General features: G+C 49.6%; 8 protein-coding genes across 8 annotated transcripts; 7 read left to right on the plus strand and 1 right to left on the minus strand.

Annotated features, from left to right (window-relative positions):
• Positions 1-35: 35 nt before the first annotated feature.
• Positions 36-4634, plus strand: VTN00DRAFT_1883 (uncharacterized protein; the record flags this gene model as incomplete). Its single annotated transcript, XM_069428039.1, has 4 exons — positions 36-438; positions 493-4340; positions 4403-4480; positions 4539-4634. 4 exons carry the CDS (start codon positions 36-38, stop codon positions 4632-4634), a joined length of 4425 nt encoding a protein of 1474 aa, XP_069292585.1.
• A 1539-nt stretch (positions 4635-6173) lies between these two features.
• On the plus strand, positions 6174-9170 carry VTN00DRAFT_1884 (uncharacterized protein; the record flags this gene model as incomplete). The annotated part of the gene is made up of 11 exons (XM_069428040.1): positions 6174-6441; positions 6505-6626; positions 6679-6825; positions 6879-6999; positions 7049-7561; positions 7614-7704; positions 7763-8304; positions 8361-8449; positions 8509-8579; positions 8631-8723; positions 8792-9170. The coding sequence occupies 11 exons, from the start codon at positions 6174-6176 to the stop codon at positions 9168-9170; spliced, it is 2436 nt and encodes an 811-aa protein (XP_069292586.1).
• Positions 9171-9334: 164 nt separating this feature from the next.
• On the minus strand, positions 9335-12859 carry VTN00DRAFT_1885 (uncharacterized protein; the record flags this gene model as incomplete). The annotated part of the gene is made up of 15 exons (XM_069428041.1): positions 9335-9388; positions 9491-9581; positions 9665-9887; positions 9996-10214; positions 10286-10633; positions 10689-10735; positions 10797-11017; positions 11094-11192; positions 11457-11570; positions 11630-11782; positions 11912-11992; positions 12061-12319; positions 12399-12453; positions 12517-12653; positions 12729-12859. The coding sequence occupies 15 exons, from the start codon at positions 12857-12859 to the stop codon at positions 9335-9337; spliced, it is 2232 nt and encodes a 743-aa protein (XP_069292587.1).
• Positions 12860-13978: 1119 nt separating this feature from the next.
• Positions 13979-14957, plus strand: VTN00DRAFT_1886 (uncharacterized protein; the record flags this gene model as incomplete). The annotated part of the gene is made up of 3 exons (XM_069428042.1): positions 13979-14009; positions 14067-14525; positions 14587-14957. 3 exons carry the CDS (start codon positions 13979-13981, stop codon positions 14955-14957), a joined length of 861 nt encoding a protein of 286 aa, XP_069292588.1.
• Positions 14958-15905: 948 nt separating this feature from the next.
• On the plus strand, positions 15906-16936 carry VTN00DRAFT_1887 (uncharacterized protein; the record flags this gene model as incomplete). Its single annotated transcript, XM_069428043.1, has 3 exons — positions 15906-15950; positions 16013-16611; positions 16714-16936. 3 exons carry the CDS (start codon positions 15906-15908, stop codon positions 16934-16936), a joined length of 867 nt encoding a protein of 288 aa, XP_069292589.1.
• Positions 16937-18124: 1188 nt separating this feature from the next.
• On the plus strand, positions 18125-20021 carry VTN00DRAFT_1888 (uncharacterized protein; the record flags this gene model as incomplete). Its single annotated transcript, XM_069428044.1, has 2 exons — positions 18125-18849; positions 19907-20021. The coding sequence occupies 2 exons, from the start codon at positions 18125-18127 to the stop codon at positions 20019-20021; spliced, it is 840 nt and encodes a 279-aa protein (XP_069292590.1).
• Positions 20022-21912: 1891 nt separating this feature from the next.
• On the plus strand, positions 21913-23064 carry VTN00DRAFT_1889 (uncharacterized protein; the record flags this gene model as incomplete). The annotated part of the gene is made up of 2 exons (XM_069428045.1): positions 21913-22718; positions 22776-23064. The coding sequence occupies 2 exons, from the start codon at positions 21913-21915 to the stop codon at positions 23062-23064; spliced, it is 1095 nt and encodes a 364-aa protein (XP_069292591.1).
• A 24-nt stretch (positions 23065-23088) lies between these two features.
• Positions 23089-23352, plus strand: VTN00DRAFT_1890 (uncharacterized protein; the record flags this gene model as incomplete). Its single annotated transcript, XM_069428047.1, has 1 exon — positions 23089-23352. The coding sequence occupies one exon, from the start codon at positions 23089-23091 to the stop codon at positions 23350-23352; it is 264 nt and encodes an 87-aa protein (XP_069292592.1).
• Between the last annotated feature and the right edge of the window lie 4146 nt (positions 23353-27498).

The raw sequence follows: 27498 nt of genomic DNA on the forward strand, positions 1-27498 counted from the left end.
CTTATACCCCTCACCAGATTCAGAATCGCAACGCAATGTCGTCAATAGCGAGAGGTAGGCCAACGCGGCGCTCTGCCGCTCGGAAGAGCTATGTCCTCGAAGAGACTTCAGAGTCAGAAGACCCCGGAAATGTCACGCCCACACCTTCCAACCAGACGAACAACGACGAGGACGACGAAGAAGAGTATACCCCCGTTGCGAAGAAGGCCCCCTCGAGGAGGACTTCAAGGAGGAGTATCGCATCGGATATGCCTACTCCGAGTACCGCACGCCCATCACGGAGAGGACGACGATCGCGGACGGGTGATATGGAAGCCTCGCAGCTTCGCGAACAGCCCGAAGAGGGAAGCACCGTTGAGACCATAGAGGGAGAGCCTGAATCGCCATCCAAGAATGTGGCAGCAGCAGCGCGCAAGAGGAAAAGCAGGAGCAGTCACCGTAAGAATAGTGTATCAGCCACCATTCCGGAACAGTCCTCACTCCCTACCCCAGAGCCTTCAGCGTCTCCGGACCCAGAACCATCTCGACCGCAATCCCAGAGAAAGAGTATGACCCCTTTGGAACCAGTACCGTCCCGACCTCAATCGCAGAGAAGGAGCATGACGCCTGCGGAGCCAGCGCCGTCCCGACCCCAATCACAGAGAAATAGTACGACTCCTCAGCCGCAGCGAAGGAGTACGACGCCTCAACCTCAGAGGAAGAGTATGACGCCACTTGCCGATATCACCGAGTCTGCGGTAAACGAGACTCCCTCGAAACCGGCGGAAGAGCCGAAATCACAGATATCGATCGTTAACCCGATGTCGTCGGTGTTGGAGAAGCCCATGGATATAGTTCTCAAATCGCGAGCACTCGCGCCTCCGGTGATGGAGGAGCCCACGGGACCAAAGCCGCGAATGGTGATAACCCATTTGGTGCTTACAAACTTCAAAAGTTATGCAGGGAGGCAAGTCGTTGGACCTTTTCATGTCTCTTTCTCCTCAGTTGTTGGACCTAACGGGTCTGGCAAATCTAATGTTATTGATTCTTTGCTGTTTGTCTTCGGATTTCGAGCCAGCAAAATGCGGCAAGGGAAAGTGTCCGGTCTGATTCACAATTCTGCTAATTTTCCTGACTTGCCCTTCTGTGAGGTCGAAGTTCACTTCCAAGAGATCACCGATCTCCCAGGAGGGGCACACGAGGTAGTCCCAGATTCCCAATTGATCATTTCACGGAGAGCGTTTAAGAACAACACCAGCAAGTACTACATGAACAAGAAAGAGACGAACTACAGTGCCGTAACAGCCTTACTACGCGAGCGTGGAATCGACCTCGACCACAAGCGGTTCTTGATTCTGCAAGGTGAAGTCGAGTCAATTGCGCAGATGAAGCCGAAAGCTGCCAACGAACATGATGACGGACTCCTGGAATATCTTGAAGATATCATTGGAACGTCAAAATATAAGACGCCGATCGACGAAGCTGCCGCCGAGGTTGAGACGCTGAACGATGTGTGCGTTGAGAAGAATAACCGTGTTCAGCATGTGGAAAAGGAGAAGAACGCCCTGGAAGACAAGAAAAACAAAGCTCTTGCGTACATCAGAGACGAGAACGAGCTTGTTCAGAAGCAGTCTGCGCTGTACCAGATCTACCTGAATGAATGTGAAGACAACACAAGAGTGACCGAGGAAGCAATTCTGCAGATGCAAGAATTGTTAAATTTGGAGCTTGAGAAGCATGAAGGCAACGAATCAGGAATCAAGGAGCTCGAGAAGGCATACAAACGCGGCGTGAAAGAGTATGAGAATATGGAGAAGGCAACACAGGCAATAATCAAGGAGATGGCAAAATATGACAAGGAGTCTGTCAAATTTGAGGAGAAAAGGAAGTTCCTGCAGGGAAAGCAGAAGAAATTGGAGAAAGCCATGCAGTCAAGTCGCCTAGCCGGTTCCGAGTGCTCTAGCCTTGTGGAAAAACATACCTACGACATCGAGAAGAAGACGGCTGAGATTGCGAAGCTCGAGAAGGAGATGAAAGTGGAAGAGGAGGAGCTGGCGACTATCCGTGAAGGGCTGAAAGGTAAGACTCAAGGGCTTTCGGATCAGATTGCGGCGAAACAAAAGTCTCTTGAGCCGTGGAATGCGAAGATAAACGAGAAGCTCTCTGCTGTCGCTGTGGCGCAGAGCGAGCTCGACATCCTCCGGGAGAAGAGCAATGCCGGTGCTGTCGCGCTGGAGGAAGCGCAATCTAAGATTGCTTCAATCGAGGAGTCTCTATCGGCTAAGGAATCCGATCTTGAAGAACGGCGAGCCCAGAAAGCGACTCTTGAGAGTGACGTCACAACACTAAAGCACGAGTTGAAGAAATTATTGCAAAAGGAGCCAGAATTGCGGTCGCACGTATCCAGCGCACGACAGAAAGCGGACGAAGCCAGAGCTAGCCTCGCTAGTACCCAAAACAAAGGAAGCGTGTTGACCGGTCTGATGCGCCTCAAAGAATCAGGCCGTATTAACGGATTCCATGGTAGACTTGGTGACCTTGGGACCATCGATGAGAAGTACGACGTCGCGATCTCAACCGCCTGTCCGGCTCTCGAGAATATGGTCGTAGACACTGTTGAGGTTGGTCAACAGTGCATCGACTACCTTCGCAAAAACAATCTCGGGAGAGCCAACTTCATCCTTCTTGACCGTCTTCCCCGCAGGGACATGTCTTCGATCTATACGCCTGAGAGTGTTCCACGACTCTTTGACCTGGTCAAGCCAAAAGACCCGAAATTTGCGCCGGCGTTCTACAGTGTCCTACAGAATACGCTGGTGGCCAAGGATTTGGAGCAAGCCAACAGAATCGCATATGGTGCTAGACGGTGGAGAGTTGTCACTCTCGACGGACAACTAATCGATATGTCCGGAACAATGAGTGGTGGTGGTACTCGCGTTGCAAGAGGGGGGATGTCGTCTAAGCAGGTAGCTGAAACCTCTAAAGAGCAAGTCGCCAAGCTTGAAAGTGATCGGGATGAGATGGAGAAGAAGCTCCTGGCCTTCCAAGAGAAACAGCGACAGTTGGAGTCATTGATCAGAGACAAATCTGACGAGATTCCCCGACTGGAGACCAAGATTCAAAAGATCCTGATCGAAATCGAAAGCGGCAAACGCAGCCTTGCAGACGCGCAGCGACGAGTGAAAGAATTGAGCGCTGAACACAAGCCATCCAAGGCAGACGATAGCCGAGCTGCAGCCCTCGAGAAGCAAATTGCGTCCCTGGAGAAAGAAATAAAGAAGCTCCGGGCGGAGATGGCCGGAGTCGAGGAGGAGATCCAGTCCCTCCAGGACAAGATTATGGAAGTGGGCGGTGTCAGACTTAGGAGCCAGAAGGCCAAGGTCGATGGTCTCAAAGAGCAGATCAGCTTGCTTGCCGAGGAGGTCTCTAACGCGGAGGTTGCCAAGTCTAAGAATGAGAAGTTGATCAAGAAGCATGAGCATGCTCGTGCGGAAGCAGAGCAGGAGCTTGAGCACGTCGCTGAGGAGCTCGAGAAGCTGAAAAACGACATTGAGAATCAAGAAAGCGATGCATCAGGATCGAAGCGGAAGGCTGAAGAGGCTCAGGAAGCTCTCGAAACCAAGAAGGGCGAACTCAAAGCCCTGAAAGCTGAGCTCGATGAGAAGACTGCTGAGTTGAACGAGACTCGAGCTACGGAGATCGAGATGCGCAACAAGCTTGAGGAGAACCAAAAAGTATTGGCTGAGAACCAAAAGAGAAGCCGATACTGGCAGGAGAAGCTCTCCAAACTTACTTTGCAGAATGTTAGCGACCTTGGAGAGGAGGAGCAGGCCGCTGAGCTCCAGACTTACACCAAAGACGAACTTGCAGAGATGAACAAGGAGTCCTTGAAAGCGGTAATTGCTGCTCTCGAGGAGAAGACGCAGAACGCTTCAGTTGATCTGTCTGTGATCGAAGAATATCGCCGCCGTGTCGCTGAGCATGAATCGCGTTCTGCCGACTTGCAGCAAGCATTGGCAGCTCGCGACAACGCAAAATCTCGTCTTGACAGTCTGCGTTCCGCCCGGTTGACTGGTTTCATGGAAGGCTTCAGCATCATCTCCATGCGCCTGAAGGAGATGTACCAGATGATCACCATGGGTGGCAATGCAGAGCTCGAGCTTGTTGACTCCTTGGACCCGTTCTCCGAAGGCATCCTCTTCTCCGTTATGCCTCCGAAGAAGAGTTGGAAGAACATCAGCAACCTGTCCGGAGGTGAAAAGACGCTGTCCAGTTTGGCGCTTGTGTTCGCGTTGCATCACTACAAGCCGACACCTCTCTATGTCATGGACGAGATTGACGCGGCTCTGGACTTCAGGAATGTGAGTACACCTAAGTATTAAAGCCTACGGGTAGCGACACAGGCTAATATCTCTTCTCGCAGGTCTCCATTGTCGCTTCGTATATTAAAGAGAGGACGAAGAACGCACAGTTTATCGTCATCTCATTGAGAAACAATATGGTAAGACTACCCATCGCGTTTATGCTTAGAGACTGCAGCTAATCGTCATTCCAAACAGTTCGAGCTTGCATCTCGACTCGTCGGTGTATACAAGGTCAACCACATGACCAAGAGTGTCACAGTCGAGAACCGAGACTACATCACCGGACGATGAGCATTTGCGCATGTCGATAATTGTTTCTTTGTCATGATGTAGGGATGAGTAATTTATGGGAGGCAATTGAACGCGGGTTCTGGCGGTTTGGATAACATTTGATGATTGGGATGAATGATTTACTTTATGTCGGTAACGGGTTGATCAGGTAGTCAGGTACTTTACGTTCGAGTTAACTGGGTTAATGCAATTGGTTAACCTATATTCCTTTTCTTGTTGCATTTACCATTTAAGAAATTTTCTGTAATGTAGGATTAAAAGCCTTGCAACGGCACCCGAGACCTTAGCAGCATGTATCGTCAAAGTCGCACAGACAAGTTATTTGTTTTAAAATTCAACCGTCCCCGCGGACATTGGTGTCCGAGCACTTTCCGGGTAATTGGCGGCGGACATGCATGCCCATAGCCTTTCGATATTTATCTGTCGTCTGCCGAGATCGTCCCGGCCGGCTTGTGGAGTTCCCCCAGGGAGTAAGAGGAACAGACAGCTTGTACTGTGCATCGTATTCGGTATAAAGATTTATTTTTTCGTAAACTCAAAGATATCGGGAAATCTGCGATGTTCAGTCCATTGTGCCAATAAGGGAGGTAAAAAAGACTGCGGCTTCAAAACAATCGATATATATATATTTTAAATCTTTCTTTTGTCTGTGTCTTTGGCTTTTCCAAGCGTCCTTGCGGCTGAGAAGCAATTGACATGATATCATGAGACAGACAAATGAATCCTCTCTCTCAATTTCTTCTGGGAGACACAGTAGTATTCTCATCTGTTGACAATGCCACATCGCATGGTCAAGAAGATAGAGAGGCTATCGGATGTTGTTGCCTTCTAGGTGGGTGATCTGCGGAGCATCGGCCTGAAAGCTCAGTCACTGCAACCGGGCGGTACAGAAGTGGCACGGCGTCTCCTCCGTATGTTTGTCGAATGCAACAGAAGCGTTGTTTAGGCAAAAGGTTCTTCGATGACCTTCTATGTTGTTAGACATCAGGAAACGCCGCATCGTCACTTCAGCGTAGAGGTCTCGGAAGTCAGGCCATTCCTATTTAGCTTTTCTCATCTTGCCTCTGATCTGATCGCGTCTCTTTCTCGATGATACCGAATCGTGGGGTTGTCCCCGCGTCCGGGGCTGGCGTTCTCTTCGGGGCATCTCCGGGGGATAACAGAAGGCTTCTCTCCGTTTGGCTCTCCGCCATCCGCGATCTTAGCGCTGATCCCGACATTATCCACTTTCTCCTTCGTCTTTCATCCATTTCCATTGTCACTGCCTTATTCCCTTTTTGATTGCGCCGAGCACATGGATGCGGGGTAAAGTCCCTTGTGGTGGTAAAGCCCCCTTCCCCGCCTCTCGAACGCAGGGATGCCGATGTCACCGTTCACGGATCAATGCACGTTCCTGCCGCACGGGTTATTGAGGCCACTGCGATGGATGCCTTAAAAGGGACACCGATGGCAACCGTGAAGTAGTTCTTCTGCTCCTATGGGCATGGGAACAGCAAAGTTCTGAGGCTATGCGCAAGTGATACGGGTTTCCGTTGCACCATGCATTTTCATTCTACGCTGTCGATAATTGGGGTTCTTGCCGCTGCGGCAGGAGGAGCGGCCCAGGTAGATTACTCTCAATATGTGAACCCATTCATTGGTTCTGAAGGTCCTGTCCCTGGACAATCTTTTGGCGGAGGTGATATCTTCGTCGGGGGCGCGCGGCCGTTTGGCGTGGTCAAGGTTGGGTTAGATACCACTGCCGCGAATTGGAGCATTGCGACGCTCAATGGCGGATGGACTCCCGATGGCAACGTTACTGGGATTAGTGCGTCTCTTTCCTTTTGTCTTTCTGGCACCTAGATGGGCTCCTCTGATGGTTATTATCCAGGCATGATGCATGAGAGCGGGACTGGAGGCGCGCCCAAGTATGGTATTATTCCGCAGATGCCTCTCACGTCTGTCGATCCTCCAGTGAACATCCTCGATAATCTGACGTACAGCCAGCCAAGAGTGAGATGCGACGGCAAACTCCCTTGTTGGAGTTGAGCTGACAAAAGTATAGGTTGGAAAAGACAAAGCTAGCGTGGGATATTTCAAGACGCAGCTGCAGAACGGAGTTACCGTCGAGCTGTCAGCGTCCCGACATGCTGGAATCATCCAGTACTCGTTCCCAGATGGCGGGAAGCATGTTCTTGTCGATATCTCTCATGTAAGTTTCCTGTTAGAGTGACCAAAAGAAGAATATCGCTTACCAAATTGAAGTATCTCCCTGCGATGCCGACTGATTCGAGTCCTCAATTTTACGTTGGTGGAGAGATTCAACTCGAGGATGATGGCAAAACGTATACGGGATATGGAACCTTCATAGGCGGCTGGAACAATGGTGCGTCAAGTGGCTTTCACTAAGCTGATTCTGCTAACGAAAAGATCAGGTGCACCATACACCGTCTATTTCTGCGGAGAATTCTCAAAGCCTCCCAGCCGAGCCCAAGCATTTTCCGGAGTGAACACTGATCATATTCCTCGATATCACAATTTGGCCAATGGTGGAACCAGCGAACCCATCTATGGAAATGCATCCAAGGTGACCTCCGGACCGATGAACGACCGTGTCGGCGCACTCTTTACTTGGGATGATGGCCCAGCTGCGCAGATCAGCTCGCGGGTCGGAATCTCGTTCATCTCAGTCGAGAAGGCTCGCTCTTACAAGGATTCGGAGATTACATCATGGAACCTGAACGACACTGTGGCTGCCGCTGTGAAGGAATGGAACGAGGAAGTGTTCAGCAAGATACAGGTTCCACTTGACGATTCTGCAAATATGACCCACGTTAGATTGTTGTACAGCTCGCTGTACTTTATGCACCTCATGCCTTCGGACCGGACGGGTGAGAATCCGCTTTGGGAGTCGGATGAACCGTACTGGGATGATTTCTACACTATGTGTAAGTCACCTCTTCGTATCTTAACCCCCGCGAGATTCTGACGTTCATAAAGGGGATATTTTCCGTTGCACCGTTAGTTTCTATCACCTGGTACAGCCCACGTACTACGAGTCGATGGTCAGGGCTCTTATTGATATTTGGAGGTAAGCAGCATTAAAGGGCAACCACTGTAGAAGATGATGTTAATATATACCTGTTTAGACACGAAGGCTACATGCCAGATGGACGATCGGGCAATTGGAATGGACTTGTTCAGGGCGGATCGAATGCAGACAACGTTCTAGCTGATGCCTATGTGAAGGGTCTGCGCGGAGCGATCAACTGGACAGATGGCTACGCTGCAATGAAGAAGGATGCAGAGGTTGTGCCATACAATACATTCGATCCGACTGACTACACAGCCAGTACGAAGGAGGGCAGAGGTGCACTTCTCGATTGGCTCGAGCTTGGCTATGTCTCGCAAGATCGAAGCACTCGATGTATCTCGAGAACGGTCGAGTACAGTCTCAACGATTTTGCACTCAGCCAGGTAGCCGCTGGAGTGATGCCGGAGGACCAGCAAAAATACCTCAAGCGTTCCGCCGGCTGGCAGCATATCTGGCAGCACAACGTGACCAGTTTGAACTTTACTGGTTTCCTTGCGCCGAAGTTCTCCAATGGTCAATTCAACACGAGCGGCTACGATCCGTTGCTTTGTTATGGATGTGAGTGGATGGACTACACCTATGAGGCTGTTCCATGGGGTGAGTTCATCAATGATTCTCTTAACTTGGCTATTATACTGATTGCTTCGACAAAGAATACTCGTTCGTAATTCCTCATGACATGGAGACTCTCATCAAGTTCATGGGAGGACCCCAGACTTTTGAGTCTCGTCTGGACCTGATGGTATGCTAGTCCTCAGTATAATATAATTTCCCATACTGCTATCTGACATCTTACTACAGTTCAAACCAAGCATGAGCCGCCAAAGCCTAGGAGCCAATGGAGCTGGTATAACCACTCTCATGAATATCGGGTAAGTCTATATCTCTCTTCCAGGAAAGACGGTATACTAATGTCGATCAAGAAACGAACCTGACTTCGCAACACCCTACCTGTACAACTACATCAACAAGCAAGCGAAGAGCGTCCAACGAAGCCGCAGCCTCGCGTACCAATAGTAAGATAAAATCCATCCAAGCCAACCAGCAAACCAATTGCAAAACTGACGGAAAAAAAACCCTCCAGCTTCAAAGATGCCCCATACGGCGTCCCCGGCAACAGCGACGCCGGTGCCATGAACTCCTGGCTCCTGTGGAACATGCTGGGCATCTACCCGATCGTCACACAACCCGTCTACCTGCTCTCCTCGCCCTGGTTCCCGGACCTCAATATGACCATCAACGGGGACAAGAAGCTCCGGATTACTGCGACGGGACTTGACCAGGGACCCAACAGCTACTACGTGCAGGGCCTCAAGATCAACGGGCAGCCGTGGAACAAGAACTGGTTCGAGCACAAGGATGTCATGGTCGAGGGGGGCACGATTGAGTTCGAGTTGGGACCGGAGATGAAGGTCTGGGAGACGGGTGAGGTGCCACCTTCGCCAGGGCATTATACGATGTAAGTAGTGCTGGAGAAACTAGAGGCGTGTAGTGTAGGAAGAACGAGAGTGTCGTCGTATAGATAAGACAGGTAAATTTAAAGCATTTCTCAACGGATGGCTCCGTTGACTAGGAGAATCGAAAGATTATAAATAATTATAAGAATAATGTGATGAGTTCCACAAGTTTAGTGGAACTTGTTCCTCTTTGCGAGGGCCGTATTTTCGAGGTACACTTCGATCTGGTGAAAGACATGTTGTGTTAAATTTATTTGTTGAGAAGCGGTAATAGAGAGAGAGAAAGAAAGAAAAGAATTTCCTGCTCCTAAGTATTTCCGACTTACTTTGTTGGTCATCTTGTGGTCGACATCCTTGCAGCAAGCGCAAGCTATGATACCGAAAATACCAAACGCCATGGAGACCATCGCGACGACACTGCGTGATTCGTCACAAAAGCAGGTAAGTATTTGCCAATTCTGTGTATAATCCAGTTGTTAGAAATAGGAAAAAATACTCACAAGATCGCCTTGCAATATGCCTGATCCATAGCAGCTGTCGCTGCGGCCACAACATCGGGACTGAAGACCTGGGTCAATGTCGCTGCGCTTGTCTGCATTGCGGAGAGAAGTTTCGGGACCTTGGATTCGGAGAGACCGGCGGCGATTGCGGCCTGGGGGACGAGCTTCGTGGTCCAGTCGGCCAAGGTGTTGTTGAAGACTGTGGTGTAGATGGCAGTTGCGACTGTTTATTTTGGAGAATTCAATGCGTCAGTAAAGAGATTGGAAGTATAGTTAAATGTAAGGGGCGATAAATGTCCGGATCGACAGCGGAGGGAGTATATGGACTTACTAGCACCAGCAGCATAACGGACACATCCGGAGATACCACCGCTGACTCCAAGATTCTTCTGCTCAACACCCATCTGCGTGATCGCAATACTCAGGTACAGCGCCCATCCGAACCCCGTCTGCGAGAGAAACAGGAAGGCAATCATAGTCCCCTTGTTATCGGGAGTGACGAGTCCCAGCAGCGATCCGAACAGCACCATGATGGACACAAGCCCATCAGCTGCCAATGCCAGTGCCGGATCTTGCTCCCAAACACCGTCAGGAAGATGGCTCCCAGGGTAATTGCGAAACCCTGGGGCAGGGAGAGAACCACCGCGTACTTCCAGTCCGCGCCGTCGTTGGTGTAGAACACGGTCGTCATTGTCGGCCAGAGGATGCTGGACGAGTAGTAGAACATGTTGACGACCCCGAGGACGATGGCTGGAGCGGTGAAGTCCCGTCCCCAGGAGCTGGTGAACACGTAGGACGGGGTGAGGGGGAATTTTCGACCGCTGAAGGTCTCCCACAACGCGAAGAGGATCAGGACGAAGAAACCGACGACCAAGGTCGCCACAACGTGTGCGTCGTTGGAGGCGTAGACGCCCGCCCAGACGATTCCCATCAAGACAGGAACGGCTCCGCCGACGAAAAGAACCGCTCCTTGTTGAGGATTAGCAAGTGTCAAAACATTCGAGGATTTGGAGAGGCAACAAACCAAGGTAGTCCAGGGACGTGATGGCCTCCATGAACGAAATGCCATTTCTAACATTTTTGTCAGCTTGTCGTAAGATCCACATTGAGAAATGAATTCTTGATGACCTACGGATGCGCTGGTGGGAAATAGAAAAACAGCAGCCCCAAGAACGAGATAAACTGACAGATGGCCACGGCCCAGAAGTTCCATGTCCATGTTCTGAATTCGTACCCGTACCTAGCCGTAACGGGGGCGACGATAACCGCGATGTACACGGTGAAATCCGCTATGACAACACCGATATGTCTCCATTTGCTGGGTAGGAGTTCTGGCAGTGCAAAAGCAGCCATCTGTAGTCGATCAGTATCACAATGTGCCATTACCCGTTTATTACCATTGTTTAATTGGAGCTCTGAGACGACGCACCTGGCAGTTTGCTCCTCCAAACCCGGAGATAGCGAGGCCGGCGATGATCTGGTCGCTGTTCTTCGCTGAAGCCACAATGATATGGCCAACTGTGCAGAGCTGCTTGCATTAGCTGACGATAGTCTATGAAATAGGATCCAGAATATCCTTACCAAATTTCCGCCAACAAGGAACCATCACGACCGAGCAAGTCGGTGTTCGGACCGCTAGAATATAGATCAGACAACCAGGACTTCTGGAGCAGATAGATTGCAAACAACCATATCAGAAAAGCACGAGTGATGGAAATAGTCCAAGCCTATTGAATATTTCATCAGATATTCAACTTTATCAACAAGATTCCGTCGTGCGATCAAGTCTTACCGGCACAAACCAGACATATTTGTTAGGCTCGTCCAGATCAGTCGAAACCACGCTTCCAATTGCAGCCATAACAGGAATCGGCCAGAATGAGAGGCCATATCCGCAAGAGAGAATCTGCCACGATCTGTTAGACGACGATTGTGGCATGGATGTCAATCTGTCCATCAACTTACACAGGAGACAAGCCATGCTTTGAGCGTCACCACCGCTTCAGCATCCTCCGACACCTTGTCATCCTCAGACCGCGCCTCTTTATCAGTGTCTGGAAATTCTTTTTGTAGTCCAGGAGATTCTTTTTGTAGTCCAGGAAGCTGCTCCTGACCCTCCTGTTTTTAGGGTTCCGTTTCTGCAGCTGCAGTCATTGTTGCGCATCAAACAACGACGCCCGATACGTCGCAAGACCAAATGTGACGGGAGGGGAGCGAAGTAAACACACAGGAAGATCGGACTTTTACATTAAGAGCCAAACTCGGCTCATAGGAGGGTGAGTAGGTGCCCGCACGGGTGCCCATCTGCCTCCTTTGTAAACCTCGCTTCTGATTCGTTAACCTGAGTAACTCTAGCTTGCTATTTGCTAATTACCCTATCCCGACAGTAAGTTAACCAGCTGCGCGTTGATCTCCACTGGCTTGGGGGATTTCCTTGAAGATTTTCCCTTTTTGTATGTTTCCTGCGGCGCAGCAGTCCCTAGGGCGATGGGCAGAGATTGGAGATCCTTGAGCGAGTAGTAGGCGCGGAGGATGGTGCAGAACATAATGAAGATTCCGGAGGAAAACATGATCATCAGGATGATTTTGCGGTACAAGGGGACTCGAAGTTTGAAGAGGAGAGGGACTGGGATTAGGAGGATTCCGATATCAGATCTGCTCAGTTTCAAATTTTTTTGTTAGAATCTCCCGTTCCTCGATGTAGCTACCTCAGAGTAGAAGGGATGCCTCTTACAGCACGCTCAATGTCGCTATAACAACGTAGTTCGGTCTTCGGATCGTGCAGTTGTCTGTTCCAGTAAGTAATCAAGGATTCGATATCGATATATCCATCTAGTAGAATCGAGACTGACCTCCTGGATACGGTTTAACTTGCCAACTCCGATGAACAGGAGTACAGATGCACACGTGGGTCAGAACACATGCGGTCCATGTTATCGCGCAGAATGCAGACACGATCCAGACAAGACGATATTGCCAAACGCCCTCTCTGTAGTACAGCCGCAGGTTAATACGAACCAATTAGACGACGAGGAAATACCAGAGTCTGTGGGAAGCGACTTACGTTAGCTTGCTGTACAAGCACAGGAGCACCCCCTTCAGACACCAGATATAGCAGAGGTACCAGATCCAGTTCATGAAGGCCAATTTCGAACCAAGGACAATACTAGGGACTCGGCTCTCTGGGACCTCCATGGCTGTTTCATCGTCGCGTATCTCAAAATTGGAATTCTTAAGACGATACTGTCTACCTAGGTATTCAGTAGCCTCAGATGAAATATGAAGAGATCAGGAATTTTTGTCGACAGCAATTTCATATTGTAATTGACCAAACTATGAGGTTTGTATGGTTACCTTGGATATGCCTGGTAGCCGTCGTGACTGTTAGACATTTGCATTATCGAAAGTCTCTGCTATTTCAAAAATTTTCGGTTAGCTATCATGCAAATGCAGGCTCTAGGGGAATTTAAGCGGACCCAAATACTAAGATTAGTATCCGGTGAAGCCATCGCCCCACGCTCAGTAGAAATAAAGTTGAAGATGGTTTGGAGGCCAGGCCACCCGTTCGCGGCTCAAATCAGGCACAGACGAAAAACTAAGTGCTTATGCAGCACGGGACATCGCTTTAAGTCTTGAGTTTAGCTCCATGTCAGTGTAATTAAGCTATAGGAGTGTTTTTTTTAGTGTAAAAGGATGGCCCGGCCCGCCGGGGAGCCCGGGAGGCTTCCATCCCCGGCCGCCAGTGCTTCTTGGCCCGAGTCCTGCAGATGCTGAACACGACTCACGTTGTCGAATACAGGGAAGATCCGCAGGTCCAGAAAGAACGATTATCGGTAAAGTTGCTGTGGTCTGTGTCCTCCGTAAGCGACACTGGGGCATTGTACTCGGGCTGAATTCGCAGTGCATTTTTTACGTGGATGTTTCCGTGTTGCGAGCCAGTTGCCCTAGTGGCGGGCCGTTGACTTGCTCGATGCGCTATGTATGTATGGAGAGCACACCGTGGTAATCAACGAGCACGATCTTCCCTATCGAGTTCTTTGTATTGTTATTACAGGTCAATCTAAAGCACGCAATGCACTCCAGGGTCATGAAGAGCAAAGGGAACTGGATAGTCCGTCAATGCTTACCCCTGGACCACATGTTCCAATGAGTGCGATCTTTTCTGTTCACAATCTAGCTAGGTAGCATTATATCCTGTACACTGATAGGTAGCCACGTTCTTCTAGCCTCGTCCGGAATTTACATCTATATCAATTTGTGATTCTTCCTTAGAAACAAAATTCGTATGCGTATTGGTGCATTCAGAAAGACAAAATGACAAAGGTTGCTGTCATAACTGGCGGTGGTAAGTTAGAGGACACACAGACGACCGGAGGACTATTGCTAACATTGAGGGACTCAGCCAGTGGAATGGGCCTTGCCGTAGCCAAAGCTCTGGCTGAAAGTGGCGGCTGGAATGTACACCTCCTAGACATCAACGAGGAGCGCGGCATCCAAGCTGCCAAGGAGCTTCCCAATGCCAGCTTCCACAAAACAGATGTGAACCAGTACAGTTCTCTCGCGACGACATTCAAAACAATCTTCATCGATAGTGGTCGACTCGATTTTGTTTTTGCCAATGCGGGTGTCATTGAGAGAAAGAACTTCTATGCCAGACATCCTGAAGGCGCAGACCCGCCTCCTGAGCCTGATCAGCTGAGCATCGATGTCGATTTGAAAGGTGTAATCTCAACAAGCTATCTTGCTCTGCATTATTTCCGCCAGTCGCCAGGAAAAGGACAAGGGGCCAGCTTGGTAATGACCGCCAGTTGCGGTGGTCTCTACCCATCGTACTACTCGCCTTTATACTCAGCTGCCAAACGTAAGTCTAACATGCAACCTTTGTAGACGGATTGTTTTCTTTCTAATGTTGTTCAAACTAGACGGCGTCGTTGCCTTCATGCGCTCCATCGCCAGTCACTTCCGCCTCGACGGCATCCGCGTCAACGCCATATGTCCGACCATTGTGCAGACAAACCTTCTCCACAAAGCTGGCTGGGCGAACTTCCCTCAATATCTATTTATCCCGGCCGAGTCAATTGAGAAGGTTGTTTTACTTCTCATCGACGGTCAAGACATGGTTGACGCCAACGGGAAAGAAGTGCCCGCGGCAGAAACCTACGGTCGTGCGGTGGAGATGAGTGGCGCGAACTACTACTTCAGAGAGCAGCCTGAGTACTGCGACGATGAGATGAGGCAGGTCATGACTGCAACTGTGCTGGAGAACCAGGTTGGAGGTGTTCTGACCAGCTAGGCTGTATATTCTAATCGTCCGCTCTATGTTGTACATATACTACTAGTCGACCTGTTGTTCAAGCAGCTTGAACTCATTTAATCTGCTATCTGTTTAAAATTAGATGTCGATGGTTGTATATTTTAAATATCTTAATGTGCCATTACTATTGCTACAGTTTGGCTTCTGACCTTCGTTCTTTGCATCTATCACTCCGTAGTCATTGTTTTGAAGAACGCGGTGGACTGCGTGAAGACAAGTCGGAAAATTCCCAGTAAGCGCGGCTTACGGAGTACGTATATAACCCAATTCTAGGCAATTCCCTGTCGATCAGAAAAAGCAAATTACTCGCTTTGCTGACAAAGATCAAGCGTAGAAGTATGTTAGTTACTAGTATGTTATCTTAGGTACCGCTGTGCCGCAGATTGCTGGTTGTATCACACCCTAGACGGCTATCGCACCGACACTACTCCGATACTACTCGCAAGGCTCGGCGTAAATGCCGAATTATACTTCGTTAAATTATCGGCAGGCCACACAGCACGGGATACGCATCGTTTAGCCCCGTTTATGTCCTGTGAGGAGAGTTTTTCAATGGGGCTAATTGTACACCATACGGGACAAGCAAATAGTGGGGGTGCAAGGCTCTTGTACCGAAGGAATTGATTGAATCAGGAGAATCCATTGGTGATCACGCCCAACAATGCTTGACGCTTTAACCATTACTCTCGCCAACGGCTACTTAGGAGGAGCTTCTCCATGCATCGCACGGCTAAAGATCGTGAGCCGTCATACAACATTTTAAATTGAGCAATCTATAACTCTAATCGCAAGATATTTACTTGACTTTCCTCTGACGCAGAACTGAACGATTCCTCTTGTTTCCCTTTCCCCAGTGCTCTCCTCAACTCCTTCTCTTTATTCTTTAGCTGAGGAACCTGACTTGGTTCATACTACACGAGATTGAATATGGCGGAATCCCAGGGTCGGGTCGCCATCGTAACGGGCGCAACTGTTGGTTCCAACCTACATAGAAAGACTAAAGAGAGAAATGGACTAACGGCTATAAACTACAGTCCGGCATGGGCATAGACCTCGCAAAAGATCTCTACGCGCGTGGATGGAAAGTTGCCTGCGTCGGCCGCCGCAAGGAACCTGGCAAAGAGCTGGTGAAGAGCCTAGGCGAGAACGCGCGCTTTTTCCAAGCAGACGTGGGGAACTACCAGAGCCAGACGAAGATGTTCCAAGAGGTGTACAGGACCTGGGGCCGCATCGACGCATTGTGTGCCAATGCGGGGATCGTGGACAAAAGCTCCGTCTACCTCGTTAATTGGCGTGGCAAGGATGTAGATGATATCCCTCCGGAGCCGGATCTAGAGTGCACCGATATCGACTACAAGGGTGTGGTCTATGGAACGGTGCTAGCGACGCATTTTATGAGACATAATAAGCCTGCTGGTGGGAAGATTGTGGTGACTGGGAGTATTGGTGGGATTTTCCCGCACAGGACGTATCCAGAGTACTGCGGTACTAAGGCTGCGGTGATCCAGTTCATCAGGGGTGTTGCCCCACTGCTGAAGATGAAGGAGAACATCCTGATCAACTGTGTTCTTCCTGGGATTGTCGCTACCCCGATTGTCCCGCCAGAGATGATTGCGGCTGTGACACCTGAATGGTAGGTTCACTTTCTTTTTTCTTCCATTTCGCGTTTCGACTCTTCAGCGCATGATCTTGACACGACATGTTAGAAAGAAATTGGCTAACTTTATAATAATAGTATCACTCCCGTCAAGACAATCTTGGAAGCTTACCAGAAATTCCTGGAGGACACTACGGGAATGGCAGGTGAAGCTCTCGAGTGCTCCGCAGACAAGCTGATCTTCTACAACCTACCTGAGATGGGGAATGGTCGCATCACCAAACGCGCGGTAACGGTGTGGGAACCGCTTTTCAGAATGATGCACGGGGAGGATTCGCAGCTCCCAGATGCCATTCCATGATTTGTCTGGGTGCAGAGGGTTGGTCGGATGTGTAAGATATAAGACGGTCTTAAGCCACTGTGAGATGATGGTCAGAGGATCAATAAGCTCCAGGACTTCCCGTGGCCATGAAATAAGTGGAACCAGAAATACATCTTGGATAGAATCTGCCGAGACAGTAGTTCCCTCCTTCACCTTCATGTCATTGATTTGTGGGATTTCCATTCCCAAAAGTAGCCATATATAGGCAGGCGGGGAATTATGTATTCTTTTTTGTTTTGTTTGTTTGTTTGTTGCTGGATCTGATCTTCTATCCTCCGGTCAGTCCTTCTGCTGGTTTACGGTGAGGCGGGCCGCGGTGGTGCGACGGCACGCAACGGCACTAACGATACCGCAAAACGGTTATCGATCAATTTGGCGGGCCTGATCCCAGCAATCAATGTTCCCAAAACTCCTGCCAAGGTAATATTAATGTCAGTTGACGGAGTGTCATTTTTCCATTAAACGCGTCAACGCGTCGCATCGCAACACGTCCATATCCATGTTTGCATCGGATCTGTTGTTCATCCTTACCCAACAACAGGGTTTCCAGAACGCAGTCATCAGATTCGACACTGTTTACATGCGATCCAAAAATCAATTCACCGCGGGATTCTGATTGCAGATATTTAAGACATGGTCGGCTATGGTCACTATTCGGGGAGCTCCCAGCCTGTTCCACACAGTATAAAATTGACCTCGAGGGCATTCTTTCGGAAACCGAGGCGTCCGGTTCTTTCATAGCGAGCGGATCGTTTGAGAATGGTATAAATACCGGGCTAGAAGTCCCTGGCGTGGGCACCGTCCGTCTTCCACTATCAGCAGATGATGCGAAAGCAATTGCCAACTTATGCCATGCCAGTCCATACAGAAAGGGGAGCGAGACGCTGGTGAACGATTCTGTTCGCAAAAGCTGGGAACTTGACGCGAATCAATTCTCCATCAAAAATTCCGCCTGGGAGAAGCAGATCCAGACAATACTGGAGGATGTAGCACAAGGCCTGGGTCTTCTTCAGGCCTGAATTGTACAAGCTCCTGCTGTACGAGGAGGGGGCCTTCTTTTTGCCCCATCAGGATTCCTCGAAAGCAGATGGGGGGTTCGGTTTAGTGGTGTGTGTCCCTTGCAAACACACGGGAGGCGACGTGATTGCATCGCACAAAGGAGAGAGCATGACCTTCGAGACCTCCCCGACTTCGGAGTTTGGCTATTCATACGCCGCCTGGTATGCGGATGTGTCCCATGAAGTGAAACCGGTGACATCGGGGTATCGTCTCGTCTTGACCTATAATCTTATCCACCACGAATCTGCGGAACAATTGAGCCTTAATGATGACACATCGGCCAGTCTCCTGTCTGTCTTTGCGTACTGGAAGGCTCTTTACAAAGATTCTTATCCCTCCATGATGGTAATAGAAGACTCGGTGGTGCCGTGGCTTCCAGGACTTGATGCCGTCCAAAAGTGCCCGACCTCGCTGCTCTTCGTGCTGGATCACAAGTACCCATCTGCTGACCTCAGTTTCGCGCATCTAAAGGATGTTGACCAGGCACGGGTAGAGGAGCTCAGGAAAGCATGTGAGGTGAAAGGCTTCTACCTTTATCTAGCCAGTATTGAGAAGACTGTCTCTGGATCGGTCGAGGACGACTACTATGGTGGCTATAACTCCGGGTATACCGCCGACTGTAATCATCCGATTGTCGACGTGTGCGAGAGCTCACTTTGTCTGTTACGTGTAGTCGACCGCAAAGGTCGCACTGTTGCCGAAAAGGTAGACATCGATGAGACAATTTCTGTGCAGGGAGACGTCTTTGATCTGATCGCGCGCCGGACCAGGAGGACTTTGAACAAGGCTATACAGGAAACGAAGGATCTAGTGCTACCCACTTCCAAGAGACAGTATGTTAACCTCCTTTCTGGCTACACACCTTTTTTATTACATATGTGGGCTTGGTCATGTTCTCTGTTGTTGACCTCGACTTTGTCTTGAAAGCCCGGGATTGCTCAAGGTGTCTATTTGCTAAGCCCGTCATGCTCCAATTACTGACGCCATATTATATGCTTCGGAGATAAGACATCTAACAGTTGTTAGGCTGCATTGATTATCCCTGTCCCCTTTCACATTTCCTTCATACTACATGCCATGAAGCGAGGGGGACTAGACGTCAGTTACTATCTGTAATCATACCGTCTCGCAGCGTTGGAACGTCCCGACTACCGGAGGGCTCTCAACAAACTTTTACATGTCTCCAAGGCTATAATTTCTGATGCACTGGGCCGGCTTAATCGTCACGGGGAAAGGGGGTTGCAACACGCTGTCGCGAACATTTCGCTTGAATTCCGTGCTTTCGAACTGTTCCAGGAGTGTGTACGAAGTCTGAAAGGCACACTTCCTCCCGCTGTCGGCTCTGGCATTGGCAGGGCCATTGTAGATTTTGGATTTTTATCTCTTCGTACACCCTAAGCCATGTGGATATCGGAACTGGAAACAGAACTAATTGTTTATCACTGGCTCTACGTTATCTTCACTTCGGAAACAAGGACTTCATCCTCACCTACCTGAGAAAACATCCTGACTGCACAAGACCATATGCTGCAATATTGCAGCCCTCAGCATGTGACGAGATCCCGTTCACCCCGTGCTTTATCCAGTCAGAGCAGAGACAAGATACCGGCTCATCGTTATAAGCATCTCAATATGCAGAGACATCGCATTGTAGCTGATTAATTTCCTGGCATGTTACTTTCAATCCTGACCGACGTTAGGCATGTGCTTCCTGGCATCCTTCTGTGCTAGCTTCTCCCGGTACTACAGTATTTGTTTCGGGGACCAGGGAACCATTCTCCACGGTCACCGTGCGCTGTGCCTCTAGGCGTGAGCGATCTTCGTCAAGGACTAACCCAGTCCGAGCCGTCTCCACGACCCAACGACTGACCGTCCGAACACATTCTCCAGCAATGCGATCGATGGTGGGCATCATCACAGCCGACACGAGACGCCTCTCATCCGATTCTGCACGCCCTGCGTGGAGATCCGAGATCCGGATAAGCGGACCGAACTGGAGATATAAATATAACGCCGGGGACAGTCGTTGACGTCGACGCGGGTCCGTCGCGAAGCCGTCGTTTGAGTGTGCTGGGGTATCGATGGACGGTGGAAGTCTATCTCGCCTGGGTTACAGTCAAGCTTTTTGTCGGAAGAACCGTCGTGTTGGAATGGTGAGGGCATCTTCCTGGTCGAGGTTAGGCGAATCGAACGAAGGCAGGTACGGAGCACTGCGTGGGTACCCTTCAAAGGCGCTCTACGACGTGCATCTGGGCGGGTTTGAAGGAGGCGAGTTCTAAGAGTGCACTGGTTACTAAGAGATCTCAGGTTTCCCCTTGCTCTCGTATCTGCGGCTAACCGGATGCGACCGCAACTTTTCTATGACTATTTGTGAACTTCAGATAATGATTGGATGGCCGTGAATGAGATAAATATACGATATCGGGACTTGGCAGTGTAACCCCAGTCCAGGCCAAATGGCAATATCTTCGACGATGGAGGTATGAACCGACATCGAACAGGACCTTGCTCATAAAGTTCCTTCGTTCTGACTGCCGGAAAACTTTTCCATTCCGGCGGAACGACAACTGCCGTGGAGGACTGCTCGACTGGAGATGTATGGAGGATGTCGCTGTCGGGAGTTGGTGCCGCGCTAAGCAGCCTCGAATCGAGGTAGGGCAGGCAAGGCTTGTGAGACAGATCAGGGGAAAGGCCCGCTGCTACTGCAGATAACCAAGCAACACAACAGTTGCATCGCGCACGCAGGCTGGGGCTTCTCGTGCATGATCAACAACAGCCTTGAGACTGATGCATTGAGTGTCTGTTTTGGATATGCCAAGCTGTGGCGTTGATAGTATGCTAAAAGTAATACCCGTTCGGATTGATGTTGTGAGCCTCACTGCCATGGAGTGTTCTTTTCTTTCCCCGTGCAGACGAGAACAGAGCGCGGAGGCACCTCCGTACTCCGTGCTGTCGCTATTAATATTAATCGACTAGCGAGCGGCCAAGGCATCGCGGACCCGCCGCGGGCCTGGCACGAGAAACACCTTGTTTTGTAGAGAGCGATATACGATCCGATCCTTACGCCGGCGACAAAAATAGAGAGCAACGATCGTAGAGTCCCATCGGTCATCCGACCTGCATTAGTAACGGAGTCTGTGTCGGACGAGGAGACGAACAGCGCGCGGCCGCTAGTTGCTTTTATTCGCGGGCGGCTAGTTTCACCATGCGCACTTGGCGGGTTGGCACCTCGGCAGGGGATGATGGGCTTGCAAAAACCGTCTGAGAAGCATGCCAGGTGCTGGGGGAGATGAGAGGCAGAGAAATAGTAGATGCTGTGCGACCTGCCTGGAATGCTCTGTGAAGACGCAGACACGACAATAATAAGGATAACATTAAAGCTCGCTGCACGACCCTGATCGCTGGAACATCATTATCTCGGGGCGAGCCGAGCTGGGCGTCTCGACCCCCCACCGGCGCCGCGCCGGTGCGTCTGGGCTCTCGCTCTGCCAGGGGAACAGACCAGTGAAAGCATCAGGAGACATCGCGTTGACAAGAAAGTAACAGACCAAAGCAGCTAGCATGGTTCATGATTTCTCCTTCCCTCCACGGCGTGGCCCCTTTACCTCGCCGTCGCCTTCCTCGCCCGTCCGTCCTTCTTTATTTTATTTTTTTTTTCTCTAACTGGTCTCTCCTTCAGCTGTTGATATATTATATTACATTTGCTGTATATCCTCGCGCGTTCGTCCCTGGCCGCGGGGGCTTCTCTCTCTCTCTCCAAGTGCGTCTTGCGCACATCCACTCTTTGACGATCCCCAAGAAACAGACAGTTCGAACCCCACGATCCCTCCTTCGACGAGTGTATAGTATATAGCATACCGGTTGTTCGCCATAATCCCACAGAGAAAAACAGCACCATGTCATTCCTTTTGCGCTTCGGTCTCCTGGCAGCCGCCATCTCGTCCGTTACGGCGCAGACCTGGACGGCCTGCAACCCCCTAAATACCACAGACTGTCCGGCCAATCCGGCTCTGGGCGACCAGCATACCTGGACCTTCAACGAGACGTCGACCCTGAACAACAAAGTCTGGAAGATTACGGCGGGCGACATTGGCTTTGGCAAGGAGGGCGCAGAGTTCACCATTCTGGAGCGTCTAGACTCCCCCACGATCCAATCCGAGTTCTACATCTTCTTCGGTGTTGTCGAGTCCCATGTCAAGGCGGCCACGGGCGGAGGTGTGGTCAGCAGCGTGGTCCTGCAGTCCGACGACCTCGATGAGATCGACTGGGAATGGATTGGCTCGGACGGCGGCCGTGTGCAGTCCAACTACTATGGCAAGGGCAATGCCACCTACGGTCGTGCTGGTTTCCACGACGTCGAGGGCGGCGCCACGGACGGCTTCCACAACTACACCACCCACTGGACAAAGGAAAAGCTGGAGTGGTGGATCGACGGCAAGCTGGTTCGCACGCTGAACTATGAGGATGCTGTGGGCGGCAAGAACTACCCTCAGACGCCCTGCAATGTCCGCATCGGTATCTGGCCCGGAGGTGATCCCAAGAACCCGCAAGGCACGATCGACTGGGCCGGTGGTCCCATCAACTACGACACGGTCCCGTACACCATGACCCTGAAGCAGCTGCGCGTCCAGGACTTCTCCAGCGGCAAGGAATACCGCTATGGAGACATGTCGGGAAGCTGGCAGAGTATCGAAATTGTCAAGTAGGTTTCCTGCTGCACCATCGGATCGTCCTGCGATTGCTAACCGACGTCTACCAGGGGTAACTCCACGGTCAAGGAGGAGCTCAACAAACCACCACCAAAGCCTCTGAGTCAGCGATGGAAGGAGCTCCCCAATGGCGCCAAGATTGCCATCTACTGCGTCATCGCCGGCGTCTGCGCTTCCGCTCTGGGCCTCATCACCTTCTGCTGCATCAAGCAGCGCCGACTGGGCCGCAAGGAGTACAGCGCAGAGGCGACCAAGTACGACTCGGAGCGGACGGAGATGCTGAACTGGCAGACCGAGTGGAGGAAGAAGGGCGGCTACCAGCCCGTCAGCGGCGCTTAGGTCGGTGGCATTTGGATGCTTTTAATGTTTATAATTTCCCTGTTCTGCGGCGGTATTTATACTGTAATTCCGCAAGTGGCGAGGCTGAACGTGCGGTACGGTGGACGCCAGGAGGAGGATGCCCGTCCACGCGCGGCTGGTCCAGGCGATGGACGGGGAACCCGCTTCGCCTGCACATCCTTCCTCTCGGTACCGCATCGCGCCGCCCTCACCTCACTGCCATATTGTGGTCTCGACGATGACTATTTGCGATGGAGTTTTGCAGTGTTAGTTGGGTTTTTCTCTTGATCATGCGTTCCATCTGTTGTTTCAGCCTCTCCCTTACCTCCAGCCCTGTATACGTACAACATTCCACGTCGCTCCATGTATATACCCGCCGTGACTTGCTTTCTCTTTGTTTGGAGAGTTTCCGGTGTTTCTATCTTTTGTGGGAATATTGTACGAGAGCAACACGTGACGTTCTGAACTTACTTCCTGTGGGTCCTATCCTACTGTTCGTAATCTGTGTGCGTTTGTAGTCGAAATTGGCCATGCTGGTAAACTGTAATGAAAAATAACTATACAGAACAAGTCTATATCTATGTCTCACTCATCCTTGCTTCTCCCTTCCCTCCAGACCTGTAGACCTTCCCAAGCTATCCACCATCCCCACAACATCCCAGACCTTGCATTCCATCACCGCAGCTTACCCTACAGTTCATACAAACGCATGGACAATGATCCAATATCTGTGAAGACGATCTTCCCTCCGTCCTGCCCCTGAATTCACGTAATTCTGCTGTTCCAGAGAGCTTTCCATTGCAGTCACTGCACATGTAAGCACAAAAGTAATAATTTACTGTGCGTGAATACAAGCTGCCGGTCCTTTTGGTCTCTGGATTTGGCTGTTTTAGTAGTCACTACGCCACAGAGATACAGTATCTAGCATGCATCAACGGTGAAGACGAGTACAAAATGATGATTTGGTTTTTTAAGTTGCTGTGAAGATGAGCTTGTTTCCCCCCGCTCAGGTGGCGCTGGGGTTTGGGTATAAAGAGGTTGGTCTTGCCTGTTCTTTCTTTCTTCTTTCTTCTTTCTTTTTTTCTTTTTTCCTTTTATCATTTCTAGCAATGAGTGGTGCCTGTTTGGATTTTCCACTCATGCTGCTGGGATATACTATATAGATCTGTGAAGATGAAGATGGAAAGCAAGATGGTTTATTACATTTTCTATCAACTCAACTTTACTTAATAGACCTATCTATCCATCTACCTAAGATTCATTCTCTTGTCTTGAGGACCTACCATGGTTCCTCATGCACCACACCGTCCTGACATGTTCCGTCCTTTAAAGAGCTTCTCATCTGACACGAGATGGATAGATAGTAGACAGAGCAAAAGGTCTATTCTATACTATACTTCATTCATCTATCTATCAGCGATGGGTAAATCGGACCAGATTTCTTTTTATCTCATATGCTTCTGACTTTGATACCTTCTCTCTGTATACTTTCTACTTTGCCTACTTGTTCTATCTAGAGAACTATCGCTATAGCTATGATGATAAAAAAGATAGCGTAGCATAGGATACGTACTCCCATTATACACCGTTGTACTTATCAAGTCAGGACTCAAATCAAGGCCCACCCAGGCAAGCGGTTGATGCTTGATGACATTCTGCTGTACATGTACATGTGTCATGTAACCAGCTGGCTCGAATATTGTGACTATGGTAGGTCCCATGAGGACTACATACATTGAAATAGTGCATATCTTTTGTGCTTTTTTTTTCGAAAGACCTTTTGGGAATTCCTCTTTCGCAAGATCATCCACAACGAAAAGAGATCCTGATATCCTCAATCCGGAGATATGCTGTCTTCTTTATACTGTTCTTGTTCCAGCCGTGGAAGGGATCAGCTGTCGCGGAGAGCAGAAGAATACCATGCCCTGGTAAGACTCCAGGGTTGAGGCGCTTGGTATTTCTTCTTCTTCGTCATCTCCGGCCTATTTTCTCTAACAGAGATATTTGTTATAACAAGAGTTCTTTCTCCTGAAGTAATTCCACTTTTGGATGTGGATCTGTTGCTTAGAAAGGAATATCTACTTCTCTATTCAGAGATTGAAATCCAGAACAAGTGAGATCAAGCGAAGCCAAGAGGAGCAAGTCAACCAGATTTGGATCTGTCTGTTCTGTTTACTATATCCATCGTCCATTTACCTACTTCCTTATGTTCTATTTCTTACAATGGAAGATTTCCCTACGCCTCTCCTCCCTCTATTGCCGTGGGCCTATTGGTTGAATACATACTGATTTATTTAACCAAAAAGCGCGGCCGGGAACAGCTGCTGATCCGCGGCGCTGTCGGCCTGAATCGCCGTTTGTTTATATACTTGCTTGATTTACTACCTTGCAGGACACAGTTGAATATCTAAATGCATATTTATACGTTCTCACAGCCATCCTGATGAGCATCGTTGGCTCAGCCGCTCCCCGTTTTATATACGCAGGTCGGTCTGATCCAGTTTAACGGGTGGAAAAACATACCCGGCCTGGCAAAACTTCCCATCGCAGGGAGCATATTATTGTTTAGTTGATGACTTACCCTGCTTGAGAGGACTAAAATATCTGCTGATGCGACGACGGACAAAGACAAGCCAGTACACCAAGCGGCATGAGCGCCATCCCCATACCGCGTTCTATTATTACTGTATATACGCCGAGGGGAACATGAGCGTCATCCTATGCCACTCTCCGTTTTATATACGTGGCCCGGGGTGGTCCAGTTTAGCCAAAGGGATTGTTGTACAAGCTATATACGTTCATCTAGTCGAAAAAGAATACCCAGGCCAGGCTTCCCATTACCTACTGGCGCGAAGCCAAACGGTATGAGCACAAACCCCTTCCTGCGTTTATTACATACTCCAGGACAATATGAGCGTCATCCTGCACCGCTCTCCGTCTTATATATGCGGCGCGGACTGGTCCAGTTTAATATATAGGATCAATGTGCAGTACAAGCTCAGCGAATCGAGCTTTTAGACATTGGGTTTGTCTACATTAATCGCAGTTGCTTACCCTGCTTGACAGTATCAGGTATTAGTGACACCAGACAACATGGGTGTGATTCTCTACCGCTCTCCGTTTTATATACACGGCTTGGGCTTATCTAGTTTGATGGATGGGATTGCTGTACAAGCTCAACCGCGTCGCACCGTTACATTATACATTCATCCCATGTATACAACGAAACAATCGACAAACAAGACGACGGCCTTGCCGCCAAAAGCGCTGGAGGGTAAACGGGATTGGAAAAGCCTGCTTCATCGAGGTATACACATCTGCCTACCTACCGTAGGTAGGGTGGTATTAGTGCCAGTAGTTATACACACATGGTGACTGGGTTAAAACTTACATGCAGCATTTTCCTGCGGCATATGCAATTCGATGGGCATGTACTATAGAAAGTGAAGGTGCATTCGTGCTTGCCTGCTTTCCACGTCAGTTCTTGAATCATGGGGACGGAACGACAAGGCAGGCGGCATACCCTCACTTTATCTCCTTAATAAATGTTAACATGCTCCGGCCTCTATAGTCCATCTCGGCTTCAGTTTTAGTTTGCTTCCGGGAAGAATTTATCCTTCAATTCAGAATTTTTTTCATTTACACTTCATGAGAAGATAAAGTATGAACATATTGAACAGGATGAATGGACCTGCATGTCCTTCAATCCCAAGAGATATTTAGAAAATTTATTCAGAAGAGGCAGGCACCATTTCTTCATGTGCCACTGTTTGTCCATACCGGTATGCATGCAAGCAGGCTGCAGTGCCTCCACGGTGAGAGGCCAGGGAATGGAGGCCTAACGCAGGGCTAAAATTGTCACATTGGAGTACCTCCTTTTCTAGCTGATGGGATAGCTATGGGTATCATCTGTCACTCATCCTCTTTCAAAGTACCATGTCAGAGCCCGCTTCCTCGTGTTTTTTACAATCTGTATTTGCCACTGTAAGATAGAATTGTTTATTCTTACTTTATGCTTACAGAGGCAGCGAGATTCCTGAACCTATACACACAGGGATTGGCTTCGCTGTGTTCCTTCATCCCAAAGATCTCTCTCATCTTCCGCTCTCAATCTCAGCGTCCTTTATTCTATCTGTCCCTAAATCACCAAATTTGAATATGTCCCTTCCTCTTGGCTGTTGGTCTGAGACGGACGCGCAGTGGCAGTTGGCTCGATGGGTGACATTTACTACATTCCTGGTCGAATGCCTCGAAAACATGCAATCTGCTTGTATATTATTTTACTCTATACAGATAACCCACAGAAAGACGAAAAAGTCTCTTAGCTGTCAAGACTGATCATTGTGTGGTCTGCACAGCTTCGACCACACATCAGTGTGGCCGGTGGGATTTCTTGGCTTTATTTCCTGCTGGGAGCCTCTTCTTCAGCGTTCT

This window comes from Thermoascus crustaceus (assembly GCF_041956765.1).
Source record: "Thermoascus crustaceus strain CBS 181.67 unplaced genomic scaffold VTN00scaffold_1, whole genome shotgun sequence".
Classification (NCBI taxonomy): domain Eukaryota; kingdom Fungi; phylum Ascomycota; class Eurotiomycetes; order Eurotiales; family Thermoascaceae; genus Thermoascus; species Thermoascus crustaceus.